General features: G+C 49.4%; 1 protein-coding gene across 1 annotated transcript in view; it reads right to left on the reverse strand.

Moving 5' to 3' along the window:
• LOC115462728 (A disintegrin and metalloproteinase with thrombospondin motifs 17-like) overlaps positions 1-26,344 on the reverse strand; it is a 117,004-nt gene that overhangs the window by 72,179 nt on the left and 18,481 nt on the right. Inside the window, exons 4-7 of the mRNA XM_030192727.1 lie at positions 25,766-25,886; positions 22,344-22,418; positions 11,094-11,174; positions 5,264-5,421 (exon numbers count right to left, since the gene is read on the reverse strand). Of these exons, the coding sequence (XP_030048587.1) occupies positions 5,264-5,421; positions 11,094-11,174; positions 22,344-22,418; positions 25,766-25,886 (435 nt within the window). The remainder of the gene's footprint in view (positions 1-5,263; positions 5,422-11,093; positions 11,175-22,343; positions 22,419-25,765; positions 25,887-26,344) is intronic.

Consider the following 26,344-nt stretch of genomic DNA (forward strand, 5'->3'; position numbering starts at 1 on the left):
GGTGGTAAATGTGAGCCCTCCAAAACCCACCCGAAACCCACTGTACCCACATGTAGGTTCCCTTCTTCATCCCTAAGGGCAATGGTAGTGGTGTAGTTGTGAGTAGTGGGTTTTAGTGGGGGGTTGGGGGGCTCAGCACCCAAGGTAAGGGAGCTATGCACCTGGGAGAAATTTGTGAAGTCCATTGCTGTGCCCCCTAGGTGTCCTGGCATGTGAGGAGGACCAGTACACTACAAATGCTGGCTCCTCCCACGACCAAAGGGCTTGGGTTTGGTCATTTTTGAGATGGTCGTCCTCGGTTTCCATTATGGCCAAAAACCGGGGACGACCATTTCTAAGGACGACCATCTCTAAGGTCGACCTAAATGTCACCTCCCTGCTCTCTCCTACTCTCAGGCTGCCGGCGCCGCAGTCCCCGGTCTCCACCTGCCCACCCCCAGCCCCGTTGACAGCTCCCCTCCATCGGCCACCGGGCCCCTTGCATTCAAATCGGCAGTGCCTCACCTCCGTGTGAAAGTGGCAGGATCGTCTCCCTTCGGGCCCTCCTTCACTGTGTCCCGCCCTCGCAGAAACAGGAAGTTACATCAGATGAGGGCGGGCCCGAAGGGAGGCAATCCTGCCGCTTTCACACGGAGGTGAGGCGCTCTCGATTTGAATGCAGGGGGCCTGTGGCGGACGGAGGGGGGCTGCTGACGGAGCCGAGGGCGGACAGGTGAGACCGGGGACTGTGGCGCCGGTGGCATGGGAGCAGGAGGAGAGAGAGACCCCGGCACCGAGCCCCCCTTGGAGGCCCGGGCCCAGGGAATTTTGTCCCCCCTGCTCCCCTCTCGGTGGCCCTGGTTCACCCCTCCTGAACTCATTCCTCTTGCCCTGTGTAGTCACTCCCATTTCCCTCTGCATTCACACCTCTTTCCCTTCCTCCCATATTCCCAACTTCCCTTCATCTTTCAGTTATCCTCCTCTGCATTCATTCCCCTATACTCCCTCTGCCCATCTTGCAGTTAGTCTCCCTGTATTTGCACTTGTTCCTTCTCCTCCTGCACTTCCTTTTTCTAGCAGTTATTCCCCTCCCATCACTCTGCTGTCCTATGTATTCTCCTTGACCCTGTACTCATGCCTCTTCCCCCTTGCAGTTTTCCCCTGTACTTATTTGCCCTCCCCCGTGCAGCATTCCCCCTTCCATCTGCAGTCAACCTCTCCTCTTTCCCCCGTTCCATTTTCCTTTCTTTCCTTTGCCTTGCACTCACTTGCCCTCCCTTCCCTAACTGTGTTTCCTCTCATGGCCATCCCAGCCAGCAACTCCATTTTCTTCAGCTGGTGGGGATTAATATTTATTTATTACATTTATAACCCGGCAAACATCTAGGTGAGGTTAAGCTGGCACTGGTACATCTAAAGTTAGGTGCCAACAGTTACAACAAGTCAACGGCAGTTACAATGCCCTGAAGTGTGCGTCACCTATAGTACTCTATAAGTTATGCGTATATCTCCAAGACACAGCCACGACCCACCCACACTCCACTCATGTTTATGCTTCGCTTACACTTACACACCAAGCAATGTTGGCATGCATGTTGTAGAACAGGATCTGGCACTTATATACATAATTCTAGTGGTGCCAATCACGCATTCTGTAATTTACACGCACAATTGGTACATCTATAGGCTCCAGTTTATAGAATTGCTGGAAAGATCGAGCATATACGGTATAAGCACATGACTGTGGGACTGTACTGAAATTCCACCACTCTGCTCATGAACAGCATTAGAGGTAAGGCCCCGCCTCCTTCGAGGTTGCTATGGTCCAGGCAGTCACCTCTGAGATTTCAGGTGAACCCCATCTCAACTTTGGTCTTCAACTTCAAGAGGCGGGCACGTCCCTCCTTGCGGATTAGAACTGCCCGTCTCTGCTTTCTCACTCAAATACACCAAAGAGGAACTTGTAGGTCAGGCTGAGCTACTCAAACATTCACTCATCCGAGAAGCAAATGTACAGGAAAGTAACACATTTCGAGGACTCCGTCCAACTTTATAAAAGAACTCCTTAAAAGAGACTGTCATTATCGGCAGTGGGGGAACACAACTGGTGAATCTGGACTCCATATGAAACATATTTTAAGTTATTTTGTAGCCACGTCTTACGTTTTTCCCCTTCGGGGCGTAATTCGTTTCAAACGAAGGCCAAAATTATTCCTCTGAAACTTTCAGATCTGTGTTAGTTACATGCAGTCTCCTATTGTTTGTACAAATGTCCTTTTTCTCGACGTTAACGGCTGTGCAGACGGAATTCAAGCACCTGTTCAGAACACAGAGCCCGTTCGCTGGTAAAAGAAAACATGAATTAGTCTTCCCGTTTCAGGTGCCACACATACATTTATTTATGGCACTGCAGCCTGTGGAGTTACTGGCTCAGGTCATCTAATGAGGGATGGAGAGATCACATCTGCTTTCATTGCCAGCCGGTTCTCTTCATATTGGTGTAAACTCCTGCATTAAATTATCCGCATCCATTTTCAAAGAGGACACGTACTTCCTTTCTTGAAAACTGCTAAGGGAACAAGCTTGAGTGATCACTTTACTCCCAGTGGAATTCTGTGAACAATATTTTAAAATTCTGCAGACTTGACTTGTCACAGTTCCCCCAGCTTCTTCCCTCCTCAGGCTCAACCCTCCCCAGACATACCACTCTCCAGGTTCCACCATTCTCCCTCTCTGTCTCTCTCTCTCTCGCCCCAACTTGGTTTAAACCATTTCCCCTCCCCTGGAAGATTCAGCTTCCAGCTTTCTTTGCTCCTTTTCCAGGGCAAACACCTCCCAGCTTTCTCTCTCTGTCCCCTGCTTCTTTCTTCCCCCACCCTCTCCCCTCTTTATGCTCCCGTTTTTCCTTCTGCCCTTCAGCACTCCTCTGCTCCCCCTGAATATTCTTTTCTGGTTGTAAGGGACGTTTGTCTGAAGATGTCCGGCTGGGGCTTCAGGATGAGATTGATAAACCTTTGCAGCATGGCATCACTGAACCCAGTACTTCCTCTTACAACACTCCTTGATACCCCGTGCCCAAGAGCTTACATCCCTGTCAGTCAGAGGCATATCCCCCGGGATATATATAGTTATATTTCCCCTTTTCTAAGACTAAGTACGGAGAACTAATTCCTTGCTGCTACTACTTCCATCTTCTTTATTACTGTTCTTATATTGCCTAGAGATTTTTGATAGTGATCTCTCTTTAGTTTGTATGATAATTTCTTATTCAGAGCGAAGAATGTTATTTCCTGTTTAGCTAATTAAAAGATATTTCTTTCACCTTTTGCCTGATTCTTCTCTTTTTCTCTCAGAATAGCTGTCACGCTTCTCGGGGAACCTCGAGGTTTGTGAGCCCTTGGGCCACTGCCAAAGGGCGGCAGCGGCAATCACCCAAACACAGACAAGGCAAAACAGAGGTACCAGCAACTTTAGGACTGGAACTACCAGGCGAGGACTGCAGCCGAGGCAACGCAAGCTGGAGCAAGCAGGACAGGAATTCAGCCCAAACTTCACCTGCACTTAGCCGCCGTTCCTCAGGAGTTGAGCCGACAGGACTTACCGGACAGGGCAAGAAGGCAGAACTGCAGGAACAGCAGCTGGCTGGCGAACAGCAGGTACTTCCAGAAAACACACCAGGGTTCCAGGCAGGCAGCAAGCAGCAGACAAAACCAGAAAACAAGCCGGGCCTGGGCGGGCAGCAGACAGAAGAATAAACCAGGAGACAAGCAGGGTCAAAGCCACAATCAGGAAATAGCACAGCAGCACTGCAACAAACTCTCACCAAAGGAAATTCCTCTGAGGACCTCTGTTGCAAGGCAAACTAGAGACTTTCCCAGGTGGTTAATAAAGGCAGCCCACAAGGGAGTTCACCAGGTAGGGGTACTGCTTAGCGCCAAAAAACTCCCAAAACAATCTGGAAGGCTGGAAGATCCGGACCGGACCGGACCAGCATATCTTCTGGAACATGGGAAATGGTAAGCCATCCGTTCAAAGCAGCCAACAGGTCTAACCACAGGGGGGCGAGGTGACTGATAGGCAGATGCACTAAAGCTAAATGAGCCTTTAATGACTCTCCAACGAGGAAAATTTGATCCGTTGCATGCATCAAAGGGCTTTTACCGAGGAAGCCAGCAGCTAACGAAAACGGAATGGAGATGAGCAATTAGTGTGAAAACCCCATTGAAACGACATGCACTAACCTTTTCCGATTGCCTTTACGCAGGAAAAAGGCAGGAAATCTAACGAGAGGTCTGGACCTCTCGTTAGGACAGCTCTGTGCCAGGAAAAATCATTAAGTGAAAAAATAAACAAACTTTGAGCCAATCCCAGCGCATTAGCAGAGCTAAAAGCGCTGTGATTGGTCCAAAGGACGTCAGAAAACACATAAAAAAATAAAAATAAAAAAAGGATCGGGAGGGGGCAAGGGCGCTCATCAGGAGTGTCCTGTACGGGCGGCCTTGCCCCCCCCCCCCCCCCGCTGCTCCCCACTTTCCGCCACTCCCCCCACCCCGAAAAAGCAAAATTCTAGCAGCCCCTGCCCCCCTCCCTTCCTCGCTACTCTGTCTCACCTCAGCTCCGCCTCCTGACATCCTCCGCCCTGTGCCCCGCCCCCTCTTGGGGTCGTCGCCGCCATTCCCCTCCTCCATCGGGCCCCCCTCCCTCTTACCGGGCCCGTGCAGCGCCTCTCTCCTCTGTCCGAAGGCGCTGCACGGGCAAGAAGAAAGCTGATGCCTGCCTTCGCCCAGCTTCTGTCGCGCGTCTCTCTCCTCCTGGGCCCACCCCTGTCTGTTTTCAGTTTATCCCTCTGCCTGTCTGATAAAAAATCCTGGTGGTTTGTGTGTTGGGTCTGTCAGTGCTTTCTGGGAACTGTGGGACCACTGGGAGTGTGGCCTCCAGTAAACTAGAAATCACTGGGGATAATTTGAAAGCGGGAGACTCACCCAGAGGTGGTTGTGACCCAGTCGGTGGGAAGAGGGTGCTAGTGTAGAGCAGAAGCGGCAGCTGCAGGCGAACCTAAGCTGTGCTGGGGATAGACCCTCTAAGTGGATGCGGGGTAACCCTAGGCAGGTGGCTAGGTGTTTTGTGACACCCTCCATGTGAGAAGTTTTACTGTTATTTTAACTTTCTAAGGAATCTGGGATTTCTACGGTTTCTTCAAGGAAACGGGTGAAGCAAACATTCAAAATACAGAAGCAAACCTGGATACTGCACCACTTGGGAAATACAACAGATATAATGTTACCATCAAGTGCAGGGGCATTTTGGTCGGTCCCTTGGCAGAGATCTTTTCCCAAAGTCCTCTTCGCACGTAGCGGATGGTTGTGCCTGCGATTAGGAAGTCGCCAGGAAGTTCAATTTTCCAGTCGCTGTTGATGGATTTCTTGTTGGAGTCTTTCAAAGCTGGAGAGGAATAAAAAGTTGCAATAGTAAAATCAGGCACCTCCATCAGTCAGTTTAGCTTACCTCAGTGGGAAGTGGCTGAAGCCCTGGAAAAGATGTTTGTTCAAGTTACACAAACTAAACTCGACATCTTTAGAAGTTAAAACCTGTACAACTAAGGTGAGCTGTCGCTCTCAGACTAACCTATGAAAACAATGATATTATACAACAATAGCTCCACCAGGGGGCAGATGATCAAAAGCAAACGCCAGCGCTAGAGGCTGTTAGCGCCATACTAGCGCCAGCGTTTGCTACCGCCCCATGATCAGAGTCCTCGAGCGCGTGAAACAACGCGCTTCAGGGCTCTTTGCGCAAGTAGTATGCAAATGCATGCTAAACAGGGCTTAGCGAATTCATCACCAATGATCAGCGGTCAGTGCGCGAAAATTTGGGTTGCTGGCCGCGGCAAACCCTACGCCAGGGTTTGCAGATCATTGGGGAAGAATGGTGAGCCCTGTCCAGCATGCAGTTGCATGCTGGCAGGCCCCTGTTCCCTCCCAAAGCAAACCTGCCAACAGAGGGCTGGAGGTCTGGTGGACCTCCGGTCCCCCCAACGACTCCCTAAGGTTCAGGGAGGGCTGGAGATCCGGTGGGTCTCCAGCCCCCCCCAAACCCACGGAAAATGGTCCCTGGTGGTCCAGTGGCCACCGGCCAAACCCCCCTCCCTGCGAGCGACGGGGGGGGCTAGAGGTCCGGCGGACCTCCAGCCCACCCCAACTCCCCCCCTCCAGCATTGTCTGCCGAATCCCTGGTGGTCCAGTGGCCGCCGGCCAAACCCCCCCTCCCAGCGAGCGACGGGGGGGGGGGGGGCTGCCCACCCCAACTCCCCCCCAGCGTTGTCTGCCGAATCCCTGGTGGTCCAGCGTGAAAAAGAATCCCCTCCCGGCCCCCCTACCTTAGTTGGAAGAGGGAGGTAGCCTGCCTCCCTCCTCTTCCTTGGGTTGACGCCGCCGCAAAATGGCGGCACCCAGCAGTGGTGTTCCTAGGGGGGCTGACACCCGGGGCGGATCGCCGATGCGCCCCGCCCCCGGGTACAGCGCGACCCCCCCAGGCAAAAGAACCCCCGCCAGGTGCACGCCGCTGGGGGGGGGGGGGTGCCGCGCGCCTGTCTGCTTCGTTCGTTTCCATGCTCCCTCTGCCCCGGAACAGAAAGTAACCTGTTCTGGGGCAGAGGGAGCACAGAACAAACGTAGCGGACAGGCGCGCGGCACCCCCCCCCCCCCCCCAAGCGGCATGCACCCGGGCGCACCGCACCCACCGCCCCTCCCTTGGTACACCACTGGCACCCAGCCCCACCCAGTGCATCCTGGGATGCGCTGGGTGGGGTACAGACCATATAAGGGAGCAATTGCGGCAGCGTCAACCCAAGGAAGAGGAGGGAGGCAGGCTACCTGCCTCCTCCAACTTAGGGGGGCCGGGAGGGGATTCTTTTTCACGCTGGACCACCAGGGATTCAGCAGACAACGCTGCGGGGGGGGGGGGGGAGTTGGGGTGGGCTGGAGGTCCGCCGGACCTCCAGCCCCCCCTCCCTCGCTGGGAGGGGGGGGTTTGGCCAGCACCCACTGGACCACCAGGGACCATTTTCTGGGGGTTTGGGGGGGCTGGAGACCCACCGGATCTCCAGCCATCCCAGAACCTGGGGGGGGGGGATCATTGGGGGGGACCGGAAGTCCGCCAGACCTCCAGTCCCCGTTGCTCAGGGCAGGGGTAGTCAGGGCCTGCTGTTCCCATGGACCTCCAGCCCCTGTGTTTGACAGGTTTGGCCTTTTGACAGCCCAGACCTGTCAAACAAGTGTGGGAGGATTGTATGCTCGGGCACAATTCTCCCGCACTTCTACCCCATGATCAGAGATAATTGCGCTGTTTAAATTTGCATGCATTATCTCTGATCATAGGTCTAATAGCGCCCCGTGCTGTTCCAGTGCTATTTTAGAGCGCTGTTTGGAACAGCGCAGGGCTTTTGATCATCTGCCTGCAGGTCACCACTAACAACATGCTTGTTCAGGGTTATCTGCCAATATTCAGCACCACTTAACCAGTTTGTGCCGCTATCACCACAGACTGCTAAAATCAAAGCTGGCCATTTTGTGGGCGGTCCATGGGTGGAGTCAGCACTTGTATGGTTAAGTTGTCAATTTTCAGCACTTAACTGCCTTAGTTTAGCAGTCAAATTGAACCATATAAAAGTCAGTCATATCTTTATACGGTGTTGCTTATGTGCTGAACATTGCACTTAACCAAAAAAGAGACAGCCAGCCACATAAACCTGGATACTCACTGCCAGTGCCCAGGAATAACGCTGCCAGCAACTGATTATCAACCCCATGGTCTTTATCTGCCTTCGTTTTCTCTGTTTCTGTGAAACACAACAAAGCTGTGACGTGGAAGGATCCTTCTGGAAAGCGGAGATTCTCTCCATTGTCACGAGCACTCCTGACACACCTGTATTCTCTGGCTCACTCATGCTTTCTCCGCCTGCGTCCCAGCCTGACATGAGATGGAGGAAGTGACCCCCTGCCAGTCTGATGTTGAACCTGGCAGCAAGTTCTGGCGTTAGCTTTCCTCTTTCGGCACCCCCCGACTCGATTCCTGCCTCTCCTCTTGCCCTCCTGTCCTGCAGACGCACCCAAAGCAAAAAAGCCATTTCCCATTCAAGGTGGACCTGTAACCCAGAGGCCAGCCAGCGTGGCCTGCAAGAGGGTGCGGTGAAATGCTTCAGGAACTGCTCCCAGAAAATTAAATGAGTTAAAAGTGTAGGTTGGAAAAGTTCCCAAAAGCATCACACTGTGAGTGGAAATAAAAGGACATTGTTACATCATAAACATTATAGGCAAGTTTTCAGAAATGGTGCCTTCCGCTGCAGTGCATTACTGCTCAGATTAGACGTGGCCAGTAACCCTTCAGTGCCTGTGTCCACGAATATCCTAAGTTCTGTGTTAATTTAAGAAAGAATGGCTTTCCTTTCTGAGCTAGCCCGATCCAGGGGCGTAGCCAGACTTCGGCGGGAGGGGGGTCCAGAGCCCAAGGTGAGGGGGCACATTTTAGCCCTCTCTCCCGCCATTGCCAACACCACCAACTTCCCACCGCCAACCCTCTCCTGCTGTTGCCTACCTTTGCTGGCAGGGGACCCCAACCCCCACCAGCCGAGGTCTTCTTCCTTCGTTCTGTTTCTGCACGTTGTATGTGCAGGACGTCAGACTCAGAAACAGAACAGAAACAGAACAAAGCCTTGCGATCTGCAAGGCTTTGTTCTGTTTCTGTGAGTCTGACATCCTGCACGTACAACGTGCAGAAACAGAACGAAGGAAGAAGAGGACCTCGGCTGGCGGGGGTAGGCGACGGCGGGTTGATGGCAGGAGAGGAGGGGGTCAAGAGGGTCATCGGCAGGGGGGGGGGGTCCAGTGCCAAATCTGAAAGGTATTAATCCGCAAACGAACATTTTCCGTAGATGGGAAGGCGGTAGAATTAGAGGACATGAAATGAGATTGAAGGGGGGCAGACTCAAGAAAAATGTCAGGAAGTATTTTTTCACGGAGAGGGGTGGTGGATGCTTGGAATGCCCTCCCGCGGGAGGTGGTGGAGATGAAAACAGTAACGGAATTCAAAAATGCGTGGGATAAACATAAAAGAATCCTGTTCAGAAGGAATGGATCCTCTGGGTGGCAGCGCTGGTGGTGGGAGGCGGGGCTATTGCTGGGCACACTTCTACGGTCTGTGACCTGAAAATGGCAGATACAAATCAAGGTCAGGTATACACAAAAAGTAGCTATTATGGGGTAGGTTCCTCAGTGATCATCCCACTCCTGAAGGGTAGCCTAACATTTGTGTACCGGCACCTTTTTTGCGAGAAAAAACACACTGGAACTCTCCAACACCTGGCCAGCTGGGAGAGAGTAAACGGGCTACCTAACCCAGGGCAGTGGGGACCCCGATGTTCTGTCCTCTGACAGCCTTGGACTGGTTTATAATGTGATCCTAAAATGTGTTTAATGCCTTTACTGTTAACAAGCCTCAAGAGTCTTGACACCCGAAGTGCAAGCTGGACCAAAATCAAGCATTCCCTAAAGGCAGGTTGGAAGCAAGGAATGTGGCTAAGCCCCAGCTGATAGAAAAGGTGGGGAAAGACCCAGCCTGATACGGAGGGGCCTGAGTGGGACTCCAAGAAGGTATCATTTAATGGGGTTTTCCTTGAAATGTTTTGGAACCATGGAATCTGTTAACCTTTTGTTTATTGGATTAGGCCTTTGGTTGTGACTTCTTGCGTTGTTGCCTAAAAGCATGGAAATATTTTGGATTCAAATAAAAGAGAAAACCTGCACTGGATCTGTTGGCAGCCTTGACTTGGAGTTATAGAAATGACTAAGCTGGGAGTACGGGCAGCTGCCCGGTTGCCTGAGGAGCACGGTGGTCTGAAGGGATCATCACAACATGTAACTTCCAGAACTCTGTAAGTTACGTGCTAAACTGCCACACTGAGGTACGTGTATTTATACAGTAACATCGTAGATGATGGCAGATAAAGATCTGCACGGTCCATCCAGGCTGTCCAATAAGATAAACTCATAGCATATGATGCAGGGGCCTAGCCAGACTTCGGCGGGAGGGGGGTCCAGAGCCCGAGGTGAGGGGACACATTTTAGCCCCCTCACCCGGCGCCGCCACCTCCCGCCACTGCCACCAACTTTGACCCTCCCCCCCGCCGACGACCCTCTCGACCCTCACTCCCGCCGCCACCGTCCCCCGCCGTCTGCTACCTTTGCTGGCGGGGGACCCCAACCCCTCGCCATCCGAGGTCCTTTTCTTCCTTTGTTCTGTTAGTCTGACGTCCTGCACGTAGCTACGCCCCTGATATGATGTAATATTATAGATTCTTCATCTTGATCTGTCCTTGCCATTTTCAGGGTACAGACCGTAGAAGTCTGACTGGCGCTGGACATACTCCCCAACTACTACTGAAGCCCACTCCAGCGCATCCACATGCGTCTAGAAGTCTGCCCGGTACTGGCCTTATTTGCCAATTACTGGAATGACTGCGTAAACACCACTAGGTTTTCTTTTGCTTCCATTCTCGTTCCATATAGGAATCTTTGATGTTTATCCCACGCATTTTTGAATGCCTGGTATTTACGTCTGCTATTGACGCAAACGTTGGTGTGTAAATGCTGATTTGTATTCTATATAATGAGCATAAGTCAGCGCACAGAAGCCATTATAAAATTAGCACTATATCTTGGCACTCTTTCTAGAAATTTCCCCCTAGGGTTGCATTAGCCAGTTTCTCCTTGTTGAGTGCTATGTGCAATGTACTGGTAATAGACCTTACAATCCACCATTAACTCCTTCTACAAACATGCAAAAGCATGTTTATTTTATGTCAGAATGGATCTAAACCAGACCTATTTTCATATTGCACATTTTGAATATGTAACAGTGATTCCACTGGAATAATAAAAAGAGTAATCCATTACTTAACAGCAGTTCAATCTGGCCTATGCCAAAACAAACTGGACTACAATTCTGCAGTTTAACAAAGAAACAGCTTAAGCAAAAATATACTATTTGTAGGTTCATTGCAAGGGCAAACGAATTAATGGTGCTTTTTTTTTCTCTTTAGGATTAATACATGTTTTTACCCAGGAAGCTGTGGGCAGGCTTATCTTCTACCACTCGGATTCGTCTGGCACCGACGGGGATCACGGCAGCTTCGACATAACCTGTAGGGAGATATGTCAAAGAGAGAAGACTTAAGCTATGGATGGTGGCAGGGCTCTCCTTCACTCAGTACCCACCAAGGAAATCAACTCCACTGCAAAGGTCAAGGGGAAGGAGGAGTGGCCTAGTGGTTAGGGTGGTGGACTTTGGTCCTGAGGAACTGAGTTTGATTCCCGGCACAGGCATCTCCTTGTGACTTTGGGCAAGTCACTTAACCCTCTGTTGCCCACCGCATTGAGCCTGCCATGAGTGGGAAAGCGCAGGGTACAAATGTAACAAAAAAAAAAAAAAAGGATTTGCTATCTTACTCCCACTTGTCAGGATGAAATGGATTCACTGTCATGTGTTTTGCTAGAGCACGAGCCCATTTCATCCCATTCCTCACCCGTTTTGCGATTTCTCACTTGCTAAAATTATGGCGGATGATGAATTTATAATTAACGGTACAGAGACCTGGACTCTCTCCGCTTGATACTCAGCGCTATTTAGCCGGCCAGGAATGGGTCCTGGCCGCTTAAATAGTGCTTAACCAGCTATCCACGAATATTCAGCGGGATAGAGCCGATTATCTCCTGCTGAATATTTGCGGGCAGCGCTTAGCGGATAATCGGTTTATATCGCACCATATAGCCAGCTATCCACTAATATCCAGCGCATCGTTTGGTGGCTAAATTAAGCCACCCAAATAACAGACCTATCTATGGCTGGTTTCAACTTAACCGGCCAGCGCCGAATATTGACTTGGCCGGTTAAGTTGAAACTGGCCAAATATTAAAACCAGATATTCAATGCCGGTCACTGGAAACAGCCCGGAATTGGATATCCAGGCTCAGCGCTAATCGCAACCGCAGGAGTCAGCCCAGCTAACTCTCACGGTCTGAATATCGAACCCTATATATGTAACAATATGAAACACTATGCTTGTGGGAAGACTTCTACATAGCTTGGAGATTATGTGGCTGGAAACAACAGAAGGCTAGACATTGAGAGACTCAAATGTTTTCTAAATGCTGAAATGTTCAAGAAGCTCTGGAATTGCAATGCCACTGCTACAGTTTCTTTATAAAATTGAAGTCGCACTGCAGCTTTCATTTGTCTGCACATAATGACAGCAGTCCCTCTAGAAATGCGCCTATCTGCCGCTCCTTGCGATTTCATGGTGAGTGAAGAGGCTTCACAGGAGAAGCAGGAACTATGGGCAGGCACTCTGTCTTTGTCTTAAGCATGCAGCAGGGGAGTTGCTTTCATTGATTTCCAGGTACTGAGATACAGGAAAGTGCATATCCTTTCTTAGCCCAGCAAATTTTCTTCATGCTGTTTGTGCAATATTATTTCCAACCATCACCATCAGACACTGAATAGAAGAGGACATATGGAAATACCACACAGAGACAGTATATATGTCTATACATTCCTTAAGATGACCTGTAAAACTAAGAGAGACAAACAGGCAGGTATCGACAACGAGCATCCCCAAAGTTCCTGCTGTACTCCATGGGCTGACATTAGGTGTGTTATAAATGCCTCATTTATACAACTTATCAGAACCCTTGCTTTGATATTGGTGTTTCTAAGACCTATTTATGAACATAAGAACATAAGCCTTGCCATACTGGGACAGAACAAGTATCCCGTTTCTGGTAGCGGTTAATTCAGGTCAGAATTACCTGGCAATATTCCAAATGAGTAAACAGATTTTATGCTGCTTCTCCTAGAAAAAGGAGTGGATTTCCCCAAATCCATCTTAATAATGGCTTATGGACTTTTGTTTTAGGAAACTAGCTAAACCTTTTTTAAACCCTGCTAAACTAACTGCTTTTATCACATTCTCTGGCCACGAATTCCAGAGTTTAATTACACTTTGAGTGAAAAAATATTTTCTACATTTACTACTTAGTAACACAAAGTTAACCTCCATCTCGCTAGTGAAACCAAAATATGAGAAAGGTTTTACTGGATTTGCGTGTGCCCCTAGACCTTGAATTTTTGGAAAGAATAAAAAAAGCAATTCACATCTACCATTTACACTCCACTCAGTATTTCAATTTATTCTTCTACAAACTTTTACATTCAAAGCTCTGATACAGTGCCCCCACCCTGCCTCCTTTTGTTATTTGAGAAGAATTTGACCATTGCTGATATGTTATCTAAAAATGACATTGTTCAGCAGCAGACAGCAAAACGTAAATCTGTTAACAGGATATCACTTCTGGCAACTTGCTAACAGTTTAGCTTGTCAGGTGCCAGATTCTTCCCTTTACATAAATCATGATCAAGGTGTCAGAAACTGCGGCTAACATTTCAACAAGTTGAAACATGTAGCACAATGTGTGTGCTGGGTACACTCCTGACAGGTGTGTCTTTGCTGCTCTCTAGCTCAATACTAATCAATCTTTTTGTGGCTGTGACCTCAAAATCACAGCCAAATACCAGGGCATAGCCAGACCAGCGGGAGAGGGGGTCCAGAGACCGAGGTGAGGGGCACATTTTAGCTCCCCCCCCCCGGCGCCGCGGCCATCACCACCAACAAACTTTGACCCCCCCCCCCCCCCGCTGCCAACCCTCTCGACCCCCCCCCTCCCGCCGCCATCCCTCCCCGGCCGTCGCCTACCTTTGTTGGCGGGGGACCCCAACCCCTGCCAGCCGAGGTCTCTTCTTCCTTCGTTCTGTTTCTGAGTCTGACGTCAGACTCAGAAACAGAACAGAAACAGAACGAAGCCTTGTGATCTGCAAGGCTTCGTTCTGTTTCTGTGAGTCTGACGTCCTGCACGTACAACATGCAAGACGTCAGACTCAGAAACAGAACGAAGGAAGAAGAGGACCTCGGCTGGCGGGGGTTTGGGTCCCCCGCCAGCAAAGGTAGGCGACGGCCGGGGAGGGTTGGCGGCGGAGGGGGGGTTGAGAGGGTTGTCGGCAGGGGGACCCAGGCCCCCCGTGGCCCCACATACCTACACCCCTACCAAATACAATTGTGTGACGTCCCCCCGTCTCCCGAGGTACAGAATAATGATGCACCTAAGGACAGCCCACCCAAGTTGCAACCCCAATTGGTTTTGTGACCCCGTTTGGCTCTAGTCTTTAACCTTGGGGCAGATGTTTAGAGCGACCTGGATTGGCCATTGATGGAGCGTTAGTCTGATCCAGTATGACAATTCTTACGTTCTAAATTCAGGAACGGACGGAATTTCTCAAGAAAGCAATCCAAACTCATCTGAAGATGGGAAAGGAGGCAGATCAATTGCATGAAGGTAAAAACCTAGTTTACTAAGCTGCGTAACCACCGGCCACGCACGCACGCCCAACATGTGCCAAGTGGAGTTACCGCACAACTACTGCGTGCTCTTGCTGTAATTTTCATTTTTTGGCGCACGTCGATACGCGCATCCGAAAAATTTCAGACGTGCATATTGGACGCGCGTCAAGTAGGTCATTACCGCCTCGGTTACTGCCTGAGTCTTTACCGCTAGGTCAATGAGGCGGTAAGGTCTCGGCAGTGACGATCCTAGGTTGGCTGCCACTGGGGCGGATCGCCGATGCGCATCCCCCCCCCGGGGCAATGAGCAACCCCCCCCCCCAGCGCATCAACCCCCCCTCCCCGGTGCATTCTTGGCTGCTGGGAGCAGCCGCACAGCTCTCGCCTCCGCTGGCTCCCTCTGCTCCGGACAGGAAGTAATCTGTTCCGGGGCCAGAGGGAGCAGGGAAACAGCAGAGCCAACAGCCATGCGGCTGCTCTCTGCACCCCTCCAGCGGCGTGCACCCGGGGCAGACCGCCCCACCGCCCCGCCCTTGCTACGCCGCGGGGTCTCGGACCCAAAATGGACACAAGGCAATTTTGATTTTGCCACACGTCCATTTTCGGCAAAAGTTTTTTAAAAATGCCTTTTTTACAGGCGCGCTCAAAAATGGATCGGCATGCGCCCAAAACCCGCGCCTACACTACCGCAAAGCCATTTTCAGTGCACCTTAGTAAAAGGAACCCCCCCCCCCTGCTGTTGCTAACCTCTCCTTTTCTGCAATTATTGTACTTGTTTCCTTTCTCTTGTTATCATTTTTGTAAACTGCTATGATCGTTCTCTCTTAATCAAGTTTGAAATAAACTTGAAATTTGATTTAGACCTTCACCGAGATTTGGGGTTACCAGAAGCGTGATACGCAGCTTCAGATAAAGGGCTTCTCTATACTGTTGCCTAAAGAAAGATTATAACTTGAAAAAACAATGCAGAAGCGTTGTGGACTTAAGTGCTGTGACCTGATCACGCTGGACACCTTGGCCATCCTCCTGAAGGAGGCAAGCACCAGATTAACCTCTCAGTCCCCTCTCTCTGCTGTGCATTCAAAGCTTGGGAATAATATCCATGCAAACTCACACAATCGCAAAATCAGACCTCTATAGTTCCAGCCACCTGGGCTGTGAAGCTAAGGGGCCTGCAACTACAGGGAGTCGTGAAGAGAAGAAAATCAGGTTAAGAGGTTTGTAACTGGACACATCCTATTTACTGCTGTGCCTGTCTCCTGCAAACGTTGCAAAATACAGACCACCCCAGAGGAGATTATGAATTTAAGGCCAACTGTTAAGCCCATGACAACTCTTACTGTTGGCACTGGGCCCAGAGCTTCCCAACTGGGTTACCACTTTCAAGTTAATTATGTGCAATGCAATGGTCATTGCTGAATGTGCTTTTTCCTGACATTAGATAGGAGACAAATCTGATTACATTTGGGCCACAGAGGATACAGTGGTATTGCTCAGTTCAGTGAGATCAATGTTCAACAGTAAAATTTCCAAACTTATCTTAGGAACACAAAATGAACCTCTGTCTCGCTAGTGAAACCAAAATATAATGAGAGAGGTTTTACTGGATTTGCCACTATTAAAATCTGTAGTACCCTCACCCGCCTCCCCTCATGCACTCTTACACCAAGTCCATGCAAGTGTAGTTTGCTTCCAGAAAGGAGGAATGGATTCACAAACACAAGGAACCAGTATCCTCAGACAATTATTCAGTAAAGAATTTTCCCCACAGCACAGACAGGGGAAAAGTCTTTTAATTAGGTTTTGAATCCCACATGCAAGACACATTATTCCATGGCTACAAGCATGTTTCACTTCTGGATATATCACCTGTGAACTGATCTTCTGAACCAAGTAGATGGAAAATCATTTAATTGGATGATACTAATGGTCAAAGTGAAGTATTGAGCCTATAAAAATCAGTTTGCTTGAAATTTTCAATATAGCTAATCTTTCATCCAATGATAAAGGTATCTGACCCTCTATCTAAGTTTTTCATCTTGCACCTTTTCCACCCACCTGCCACCTCTCTAGACACAATTACTGTCTCCATATGGCATAATCATCTTCTCATGCTTCCCTCCCCTCTTGGGCACAGCCACTTCCTCCCACCCACCTGCCAAACAAAATCACCTTTTTTCACCCCACCTCCTCAGATGTCACCTGTCTGCAGGAAGAATCTCACAGAAGTCCTCCATCCCTGCTGGCTGCCCCTTCTTCGTAAAGTCAAATCACAATAGTGCAACCATAGTCTGAGACCCTCCCCCCCCCCCAGCACAATGCATTCTTCTGACTTTGGAGGGAAAAGGCAGGTGGAAGAGAAGGAGAAGGCAATAGCAGAAGCAGGTAAGAAACCCTGCTTGCTGATTCCTGATGTCAGGCACGGGATACAACACAGAGAGACAGGGCGGACGATATCTAATACAGGTAGTGACAGCTGTGGCCCCTGCCCAAACCAGCCCCAAAACAGCACAAAGTCATTTGCATACAAATGCCATCATTAATAAATATTAATGAGGTCATTTGCATACAAATGACATCATTAATCCACTACCTGTATTAGATATCGTCTGCAATTCTTGCTGACCTCCCTCCTAATCCCCCCCCCCAAAAAAAAATAAAACATATATATATATACATATATATATATTTTTTTGCATTCTAGAGAGTTCCTAGCGCTTAGGCTGACTCAGTCTGCAAGTTCTGGAAGGGAAAAAATTTTTCAAAGAAAAGAAAATACTAACATCTCTGGAAAACCCACTGAAGATTTGCTCCACTCTGGGCAGAAAAGTTTTATTACGACTTCTTCTGTGAACTTTTTCCCTCTCCAGGAATTTAACAAACTCGTTGGGGGGGGAGGGGGGAGGGAGAGCAGTGACATTTTTAAATAATCTGCTCCATTTGCAAATGTACACACTCAGCTAAACATTTGTTATTTCCTTTTGAAAACTGGAAGGCACAGAACAGGGGCGTAGCCAGACTTCAGTGGGAGGGGGGTCCAGGGCCCGAGGTGTGGGGGCACATTTTAGCCCCCCCCCCAGTGCCGCCGCCCCCCCCCCCGCCACCGCCACCACCAACAACTTTGACCCCCCCCCTGCCGATGACCCTCTCGACCCTCCCTCCCGCCGCCAACCCGCTGTCATGGGTACGTGCAGGACGTCAGACTCAGAAACAGAACGAAGGAAGAAGAGGACCTTGGCTGGCGGGGGTTGGGGACCCCGCCAGCAAAGGTAGGTGATGGTGATGGCGGGTTGACGGCGGGAGGGGGGGGGGGTCGAGAGGGTCGTCAGCAGGGGGGGGGTCCAGGGCCAAATCTACGGGGGCCCAGGCCCCTGTGGCCCCACGTAGCTACGCCCCTGGTGCAGAAGATGCCCACTGAGAACACCCACGCAGTCTGCAACTGCTATTTGTAGAAGCAGTGGTCCGGTGTGGGGGGGGGGGGGGACGACTATAGAACAGATCAATGCACATCTCTTTCAATACCATGCTTTACTCTCCCAATCTAAACATACCCGGAGTTATCCGTGCTGAACGTCTCTGAGCTGTAGAACCCACGTGCCCTTGATGTCAGCCCGAGGAAGGTTCATTTTCACATTGCTAAATTAAATGAGCTTGATTTGATTTCACTTATTGTCAGCATTACAAACTGAGGTGTGTGTGGGGGGGGGGGGGGGGGAATTCTATGACCTGGTGCCTGACACTAATTCTATAATAGCATCAGTGTGTCAAGATACCATTACAGAATACTAACGTACACCTGAATTTGGGCGCCTAGAGCTAGTACAACTCATTTATGCCAGGTCAACGGCAGGTAGAAATGGCCGTGCCTAAGTGCGCAATGCAACACGTGTAACTTATAGCAGTCTTCCATGTACGGTCCTGCCAGTGGAGGGCGCTGTCTCACTCACATTTTCAATAGTGAGGGACATGCAAGCTCTGCAGGACTCGAGAGAACCTGCCTATCCCTAGTGATTGAAAACACAATATTGAAGCACTGCCACCTACTGGTAGCAATGCAGTTGGAGGAATCCCGCTCAGCTTTTTGGTGCCTCTGCCACATGTAAATGGTGAGTACAGATAGACAGCAAGTTATAGAATAATCTTTTAAATGATTTGGAAAAGACACCAAGTAAAGTGCACTTTGTTTTGCCAGAAATACAAATCTAGTCCTAAATGCTTAAGAAGTATTCAGACACCCTAAAGGACAGTCAGTGGTGGGAGGGAACCTCTTCAATCACCACGTCCTACAAGAAGCTCCTTTGATAGATATTGTGAGTTTCTACATTGACTCAATCAGCAATTTTCACTTCTAGCCATGGAATATGCTATCATTTTTCACACAAATAAAACCACTCATATTAATTCTGAATGAGAAGCCATGGATAACATTCATATGCTCCTTACCAGGACCACAAAACGTCTTTAACCTAGAAATTTAGGACTGTAACCATGCCTGCCCAATTTACACCCCATTGCCTTAAATTCCAGTAAATCTCAGGTTTTCCTCTTTTTCTGACTGCTAAGGAACTACAGTTCCTGCCCCAGATTGTCTGCAATTTCATACTGGCTTCGCTCTTTCCTCCTAATAATATTGGCACTCACCATCCACTTGTGTTTTATTGTCATATCTGTTCCCTTCCAGTATCATCCCAGGATCTCATGTTCTAGAAGAGAGTTGGGCAACCACCATCCTCGAGAGCCACCACCCAGTCAGGTTTTCAAGAATTCCACAATGAATATGCATGAGATCGATTTGCATACAATGGAAGCAGTACATGCAAATCAACCTCATGCATATTCATTGTGGAAATCATGAAAACCCAACTGGGCTGTAGACTGTGGTAGATATCTGCGTACCATGTATGAAACTTTACTGTCAATCCATGCACTAGGGTACCTTTTAACACTGGATATTAAATTCTGCATGTGGATAGTGCACTGAGCAAGGGAAAGTTGTGAGGTCCCTGTAGGAATGCCATGCCTGCACTAACTGTACACGTCATGTCCCCTTGCTATGTTAAAAATAAGGAGTGATTTTTAAAAGACACGGTGGCTGATATTCAGAGAGGGCATAATGGAACAGAAACGCCTATCTCCATGGGCGTTAATCTCCGAGAACGGGTCCGTGAAGGGGCGGACCAAACTGTATTAACGAAAAAAAATAGACGCCCATGTTTTATTCGCCAATGTGTGAGCTGGGCGTTTTTGCTTTTCAGCGATAACGGAAAATGAAAGCGCCCAGCTCAAAAACGAATAACTCCAAGGCATTTGTTCGTGGGAGGGGCCAGGATTCGTAGTGCACTGGTCCCCCTCACATGCCAGGACACCAACCGGGCACCCTAGGGGGCACTTTTACAAAACCAAAAAAACAGGTAAAAGAGCTCCCAGGTGCATAGCACCCTTCCATTGTGTGTTGAGCCCCCCCAAATCCCCCTCAAAACCCACTGCCCACAAGTCTACACCATTACTATAGCCCTAAGGGGTGAAGGGGGGCACCTACATGTGGGTACAGTGGGTTTGGGGGGGTTGGACGACTAATAAGCATTAAGCAGCACAATTGTAACAGGTGGGGGATGGGCCTGGGTCCACCTGCCTGACGTCCACTGCGCCCCTAACAACTGCTCCAGGGACCTGCATACTGCTGCCTGGGAGGAGGGTATGACATTGAGGGTGAAAATAAAAAGTTGTGAAACATCATTTTTTTGTGGTGGGAGGGGGTTAGTGACCACTGGGGGAGTCAGGGGAGGTCATCCCCGATTCCCTCCAGTGGTCATCTGGTCATTTAGGGCACTTTTTGGGGCCTTATTCGTGAAAAAAACAGGGTCCAGGAAAAGTGCCCTAAATTCTAGCTACAAACGCATCCATTATCGGCGAAGGGCGCCCATCTCTGTTCGGGTGATAACCACGCCCCAGTTCCGCCTTCGACACGCCTTCGACACGCCCCCGTCCACTTTGTCCGCATCCGCGACGGAGTGCAGTTGAAAGCGTCCCAAATTCGGCTTTTGATTATACGCGTTCTTCGTTTTGTGAGATAAACGCCATCTCCCGATTTAGGTCGGAACTTGGGCGTTTTCTCGTTCGATTATAAGCTGGAGAGTGAGTTAACCAGCTGGGAAAGGCCTCCAACCACTTAACTCACTTGTAGGCAGCTAACTGGTCATTTTCAGCGGCATTTAACTGGTTATTTTAGCTGAAAACGGTGGGTTAGCGCCAAACGGCAAGCCGGCCGTTTTGTGGGCATTCCGGGGTTGCAGACCAGTTAGGTCCCAAAATTCAGACCTAACTGGCCAGGGTTAGCGGATAAAGAAGATCGCATGAATAGCTGTCCTATCTCTATCCGCCAGCGTTTTTCAACCAGTGTGCCGTGGCACATTGGTATGCCGCAGGAGTTGGGCCAGCTTAAATAGTGTGCTTGCGCCATCCCTGGAGACTTCTCTCTGACGTAACTTCCAGCTTCCTCATAGGCGGGAAGCGCCAGAGAGAAGGCGCTGGGGTTGGGCGAGAAGGCTGTATGAACTGCTGCCACTGACCGCTACAGACAAGATAACTTTTTAAAGTACACGGGGGGGGGGGGGGGGGAGGTGTCAAGAGAGATAAGGGGAGATGCCTAGTCGCCAGCTGGAGAAGAGACAGGAGGGAGAGATGGTGGAATATTTTTTTGGGCATGGGGGAAAGAGAAGGTAAAATGCTGGACTATGGTGGGGGTGCGGGGTGGGGTGAAAGGGGGAAGGTCAAATGCTGAACCATGTATTGGTGTTGGGGTAAGGGGGTAAGAAAATAGACTTCCTGAGCCGGTACGTCAAGCTCCATCTTCAAATCTAAGCTAAAAGCCCACCTTTTGATGCTGCTTTTAACTCCTAACTCTTATTCACTTGTATTTTATCATCCTCACTTTAATATTCCCTTATCTCTTATTTGTCCTGTTTGTCTGTCCTAATTAGATTGTAAGCTCTGTCGAGCAGGGACTGTCTCTTCATGTTCAAGTGTACAGCGCTGCGTACGTCTAGTAGCGCTTTAGAAATGATAAGTAGTAGTAGTAGTGTTAGGGTGGGGGGGGGGGGGGGAAGAAGGTAAAATGCTGGACCATGTGTGAGGGTGGGGGGGGGGGGGGGGAGGAAGGTAAAATGCTGGACCATGTCTTAGGGTGGCGGGGGTAGAAGGTAAAATGCTGGACCATGTGTGAAGGTGGAGGGGAGGAAGAAGGTAAAATGATGGACCATGTGTTAGGGGGGGGGGGGGAAGATGGTAAAATACTGGACCATGCATGAGGCTGGAAGAGGGGGGAAGAAGGTAAAATGCCGGACCATTTGTTAGGGTGGGGGGGGGGGGGGGAAAGAAGGTAAAATGCTGGACCATGTGTAAGGGTGGGGGGGGAGGGAAGAAGGTAAAATGCCGGACCATGTGTGTGGGGGGGGGGGGTGCCTTGACAAGTTTAGCACCGTGTAACTGTGCCATGAGAGAAAAAAAGATTGAAAATCTCTATGCTAACCCATGGCTGGTTAAGTCTGAATACTGACTTAACCAGTCATGCACTAACTGGCTTCGATGTCTAAGCCCGCATGGGGACAATATTGAATATCCAGTTTTAGCAGCGGTGGCAGACAAAAACCACTGACCACTGCTAGCTGAAAACCAGCTGGATGGTTTCCAAAATCACAGCCTTCCATGGTGATTATCTACAGTAAAAATTATATGTCCCAACTCCCTCCCTGAATCAAGCAGAGCTACTTAACGTACAGGGGGTACTAAAGCCCTATAAATGTTATCCATGGCTTTGAGTAAGATGCAAACAGGAACCAAATTTCCCTTGTAAGATAAGTACAGACAGCCATCACCAAAAGAGGCCCCTCCCAAGAAGAACAAGAGTTGAACTTCTTACAGGAAAAACATGTCGGCACTGTCCTCTCCTTAGCCAGAACACAGGTGGCCACCTTCTTACAGTGACTAGTGGCTACTGACAAACAGAAACAAATGGGCAGGGGTTATTCCTCCACTTATTACAAAAGCAGATCTGCAAACACTTGATCAGTGGTGAAAACAAATGGAAGTTTCAAAGGAAACGGTGTCATCGGGCCTAGTTTCTTGTCTCATCCTTCACATAAAACAGATTCCTAAATTTGCTTTAACTGTCAGTGGCCCTGTCTCATTCTTTGTTGTGGGGGCTATAAGACAAGGCCCTTAGATCCTGGCAGCATCAGCTCAATGGTCGATTCTCCAGCAGCCTGTGGAATTTCATACAGCAAATGTAAAACAAAGGTCCCAGGAAGAAATGGTTTCATGTTCCAGAAAAGCCACAGAGATCTTCAGTTACCTGAAAAGGGTAATTGTGGGAGGACAAACCATACACTGGACCATCTTTGAGAAAACCAGGCGCTCCCATACAGTGAATAATTAAGGAAATGTATCTGCTGGACCTAAAAGAAACTGACATTTCAGTTACTGAAGAGAACCCTCAGGGCTGCTGGCAGACTGGATGGACCGTGCAGGTCTTTTTCTGCCGTCATCTACTATGTTACTACGGTATGTTAAACACAAACATTGCGCCACTGAAACCCCTGGGAAAATCTGTTAGCGACTGGGGGTCATTTTATAACATGGACTCTATCCCTATTTTACAAAGGTAACACTATGTGCCTGTATAAAATAAGCTCCCAGATCCAGTGTACAAGTTTTACACCCGTATGTAACATACTAACATAGTAGATGACGACAGGTAACGACCTGCATGGTTCACCTGCGTATTCTGTAAAATACACGTGCATCACACAGGGGCATAGCCAGACTTCGGCGGGAGGGGGTCCAGAGCCTGAGGTGAGGGGGCACATTTTACTACCCCCCCGTGCCACCGACCCCCCTGCCATTGCCGAACCCCCCCCTGCCGCCGCCGCCACCAACTTTGACCCCCCCTCCCCGCCGCCAACCCTCTCGACCCTCCCCCACGACATCAGACTCACAGAAACAGAACAAAGCCTTTCGCCGGAAGGTAGGCAAAGGCAGGGGAGGGTTGGCGGCGAGAGGGGGGGGGGTCGAGAGGGTCGTCGGCAAGGGGTCCAGGGCCAAATCTACAGGGGCCCAGGCCCCCTGTGGCCCCACGTAGCTACGCCACTGGCATCACATCTCTACCTCTGCTTGGCCCACAGTACACCCACAATCCTTCCATGCACCAAGGGGTTGATATGCAAAGAGATCTAACGGGGCAGGAGAGGCTCCTGGCTGTTTAAATCACTTGTCCAGGGCTACCTGCTGTTATCCAGCACTAACTGCTAAACTGAAAACCGGCTATTTTGTGGGAGGTCTGGGAGCAGAGTCAACACTTATGTGGTTAAGGAGCCAATATTCAGTGCTTAATCGCCTAAGTTAGGCGGACAAATCGGACCACGTAAAACACAGTCCTGTCTTAATCCGGTTTCGCTTCAGCAGTTAAATGATGAATATTACACTTAACTGGATAAGGGATAGCCGGATGCATAAACTCGGATATTCAACGCCAGTGACTGGACACAGCCCGGCCTTGAATATCCAGCCATAATGCCCCCGGTGGCCAAACAAATATTTACACCCCCCCCCCCCTATATTCTTTAAGCACATATGCAACTGTGCAATGCTACAGAAGCCCCTTTCTGTGTGTCATGAGCATTACTGCATGCACGGATAGTCACCACCAGATTTTCACAACTAAAGTATGCGTGTACTTCTGAAATTATCCCACAAGACTGTGCACCCTCTATCTGCACTGTCATTTGGTGTGCATGATTTTCCTGCGGTACATTCACACGCTTAAAGTTTTGGAAGTATGCATGAAGGTGAAAACCCTGCCTTTGAGCCTGCCCCCAGGAGAGTCTCTGCTTGCTGTGGGTGAAAGTATGTGGATACAGGTTGTACTGCCCACACACACACACTTTTCCAGCATGATCAGACAGGCAATTTTCTAAAAGCCATTTCAACAGATAAAGCACTGTTTTACTGTGGACATGTGTAGTGTGTTACCTTTTCAACACACTTAAAAAGTACCCTGATAACATGTCAAGAGTATTAAAGAAATCTTCATATTGCCCACTCTCTTGCAAGGTCTGTGGAAACTTTTCACAGTGTAAATATGCACAAACTTACCCTGCATGGGGAAAACGTTCCCAACCTGCACCTCCTTCCCCTGTCTACACTTTTTCCAGCTAAAACACCTGGAAATAGAAAATTCCACCTACTGTTGAGCTCCCTACCTAACCCACCCCTGGGAATACCTCCATTAAAAAAGTACCCAAGTACTATCCACAAAAAGGTCAGACAATCTGTAAATAGCCTGTCTATCTGATAACAAATTATCCTGTTTAGTGGACACACTAACCCCTGAAGCTGTAACTTCTATGTGCTAACAGTGTCTGGGAGTGTAACATTGTACAGCCATGACAGAAATGACACGCATGAGCTAAACTGACCTTACACATTTTCTTTCTCATGGCATAGCCCCCCCCCCCCCCCGACTGCAAAGTTGTATAAAAGTAAACCTGTCACATGATGCCTTGGGGTTACCCTAGATAATCATCTCATTTTATCATATCTCATCGTTAATACAAAAATCTTTCTATCCAATCAGAAAAATGCACGCTGCTCGCTTTTTACTTGATTTGGCCTCCATCCGATTACTGGCTCATTTTCTAATTATGTCTCATCTTGACTACTGTAATTTCTCTTTGCAGTGTCCCCAATATCAGCGCTGCAGGTTACCCCGGGGCCCAAAACACCGCAGTTCAACTGATCTATGGTGCTTGCTGTTCTGTGCAGTGGTGTAGCTACAGGTGGCCCTTGTGGGCACAGGTCCACCCAGTCTAGTGGCCCCCAAAATACATCACTGGTGGTGCTTCATCCTCTCTCTTTCTCTTCTCCGCTGGCGGTACGGCATCTGCCCATCTCTCTCTGAACCCCCCCCCCAGGTTAACCTTCGAGTCATCTCCTGCAGCGATTCCTGTAGGCAACCTGTGTCCCGCCCTCAATGATGTCACTTCCTATTTCTTCACTGGTGAGGACGCAGAAGAGGGAAGCCTGCAGGGCCAGTGCAGGTTGCCTACAGGAATCTCTGCTAGCGAAGGCTTGGAGGTAGATTGTTGGGGGGGGGGGGTCAGGAGAGAGACAGGTAGATGCCAGGCATGGGCGAAATAGGCTGCAGGGGCAGAGGGAAAGGTTTAAAAATGTATCTATGTATGGGGGTGGGAAGGGCCTACCTAGTATGGCAGGTCTGGCCATGCCCCTGGTCTTGTGACCTGTGATTTGAAATCCCACTGACGTTTCTGGTAGCTTCATACATACCCATGCCCTTGGTGTGGCGGAAACCTCCTTTCACCACTTTGCAGGCTTTGCCGTCTCCGTTACATATTCCGCAGCGATCCTCTTTCGCCATCGAGCCAACGATCCCATCGCAGCCAATCTTCTAATGATTACAACCAGTAATCTTAGTTATTTCACCTAACGAAGACTCAGTTCAGCCTATACAACATAAGCGATAACAACAGAAAGAGACAGACGGGAAAGCAAGGTGTCAGATGCCCACGGACAGTATCAGATGTTATACTGGCTGTAAAGTCAAACACACGTGTAGCTATCAAGCACTGATTCTGTAGCACAGCACAACGGAAACACTTTTTACTGTAATGTAGGATGATACCACACTGTATCCTTCAAAAGCGGCAACATTTTTCAGGCTTAAATGTGTAATACATGGGTTTGCTCTAAAAAAAACTATCTGGATCCTAGGAAACCTTTTAAATATCATTGACAGACATTCGAGTGTGTCAAGGTCATTGGAACGTCAGGCCAGACTGGAAAAAAGTTACTCAAAGTGGGTTGACTGGAGATGCCCCCCTCTCTCCCCATGACACTGCAATCAAC

This window comes from Microcaecilia unicolor, chromosome 1, assembly GCF_901765095.1.
Source record: "Microcaecilia unicolor chromosome 1, aMicUni1.1, whole genome shotgun sequence".
Taxonomy (NCBI): Eukaryota; Metazoa; Chordata; class Amphibia; order Gymnophiona; family Siphonopidae; genus Microcaecilia; species Microcaecilia unicolor.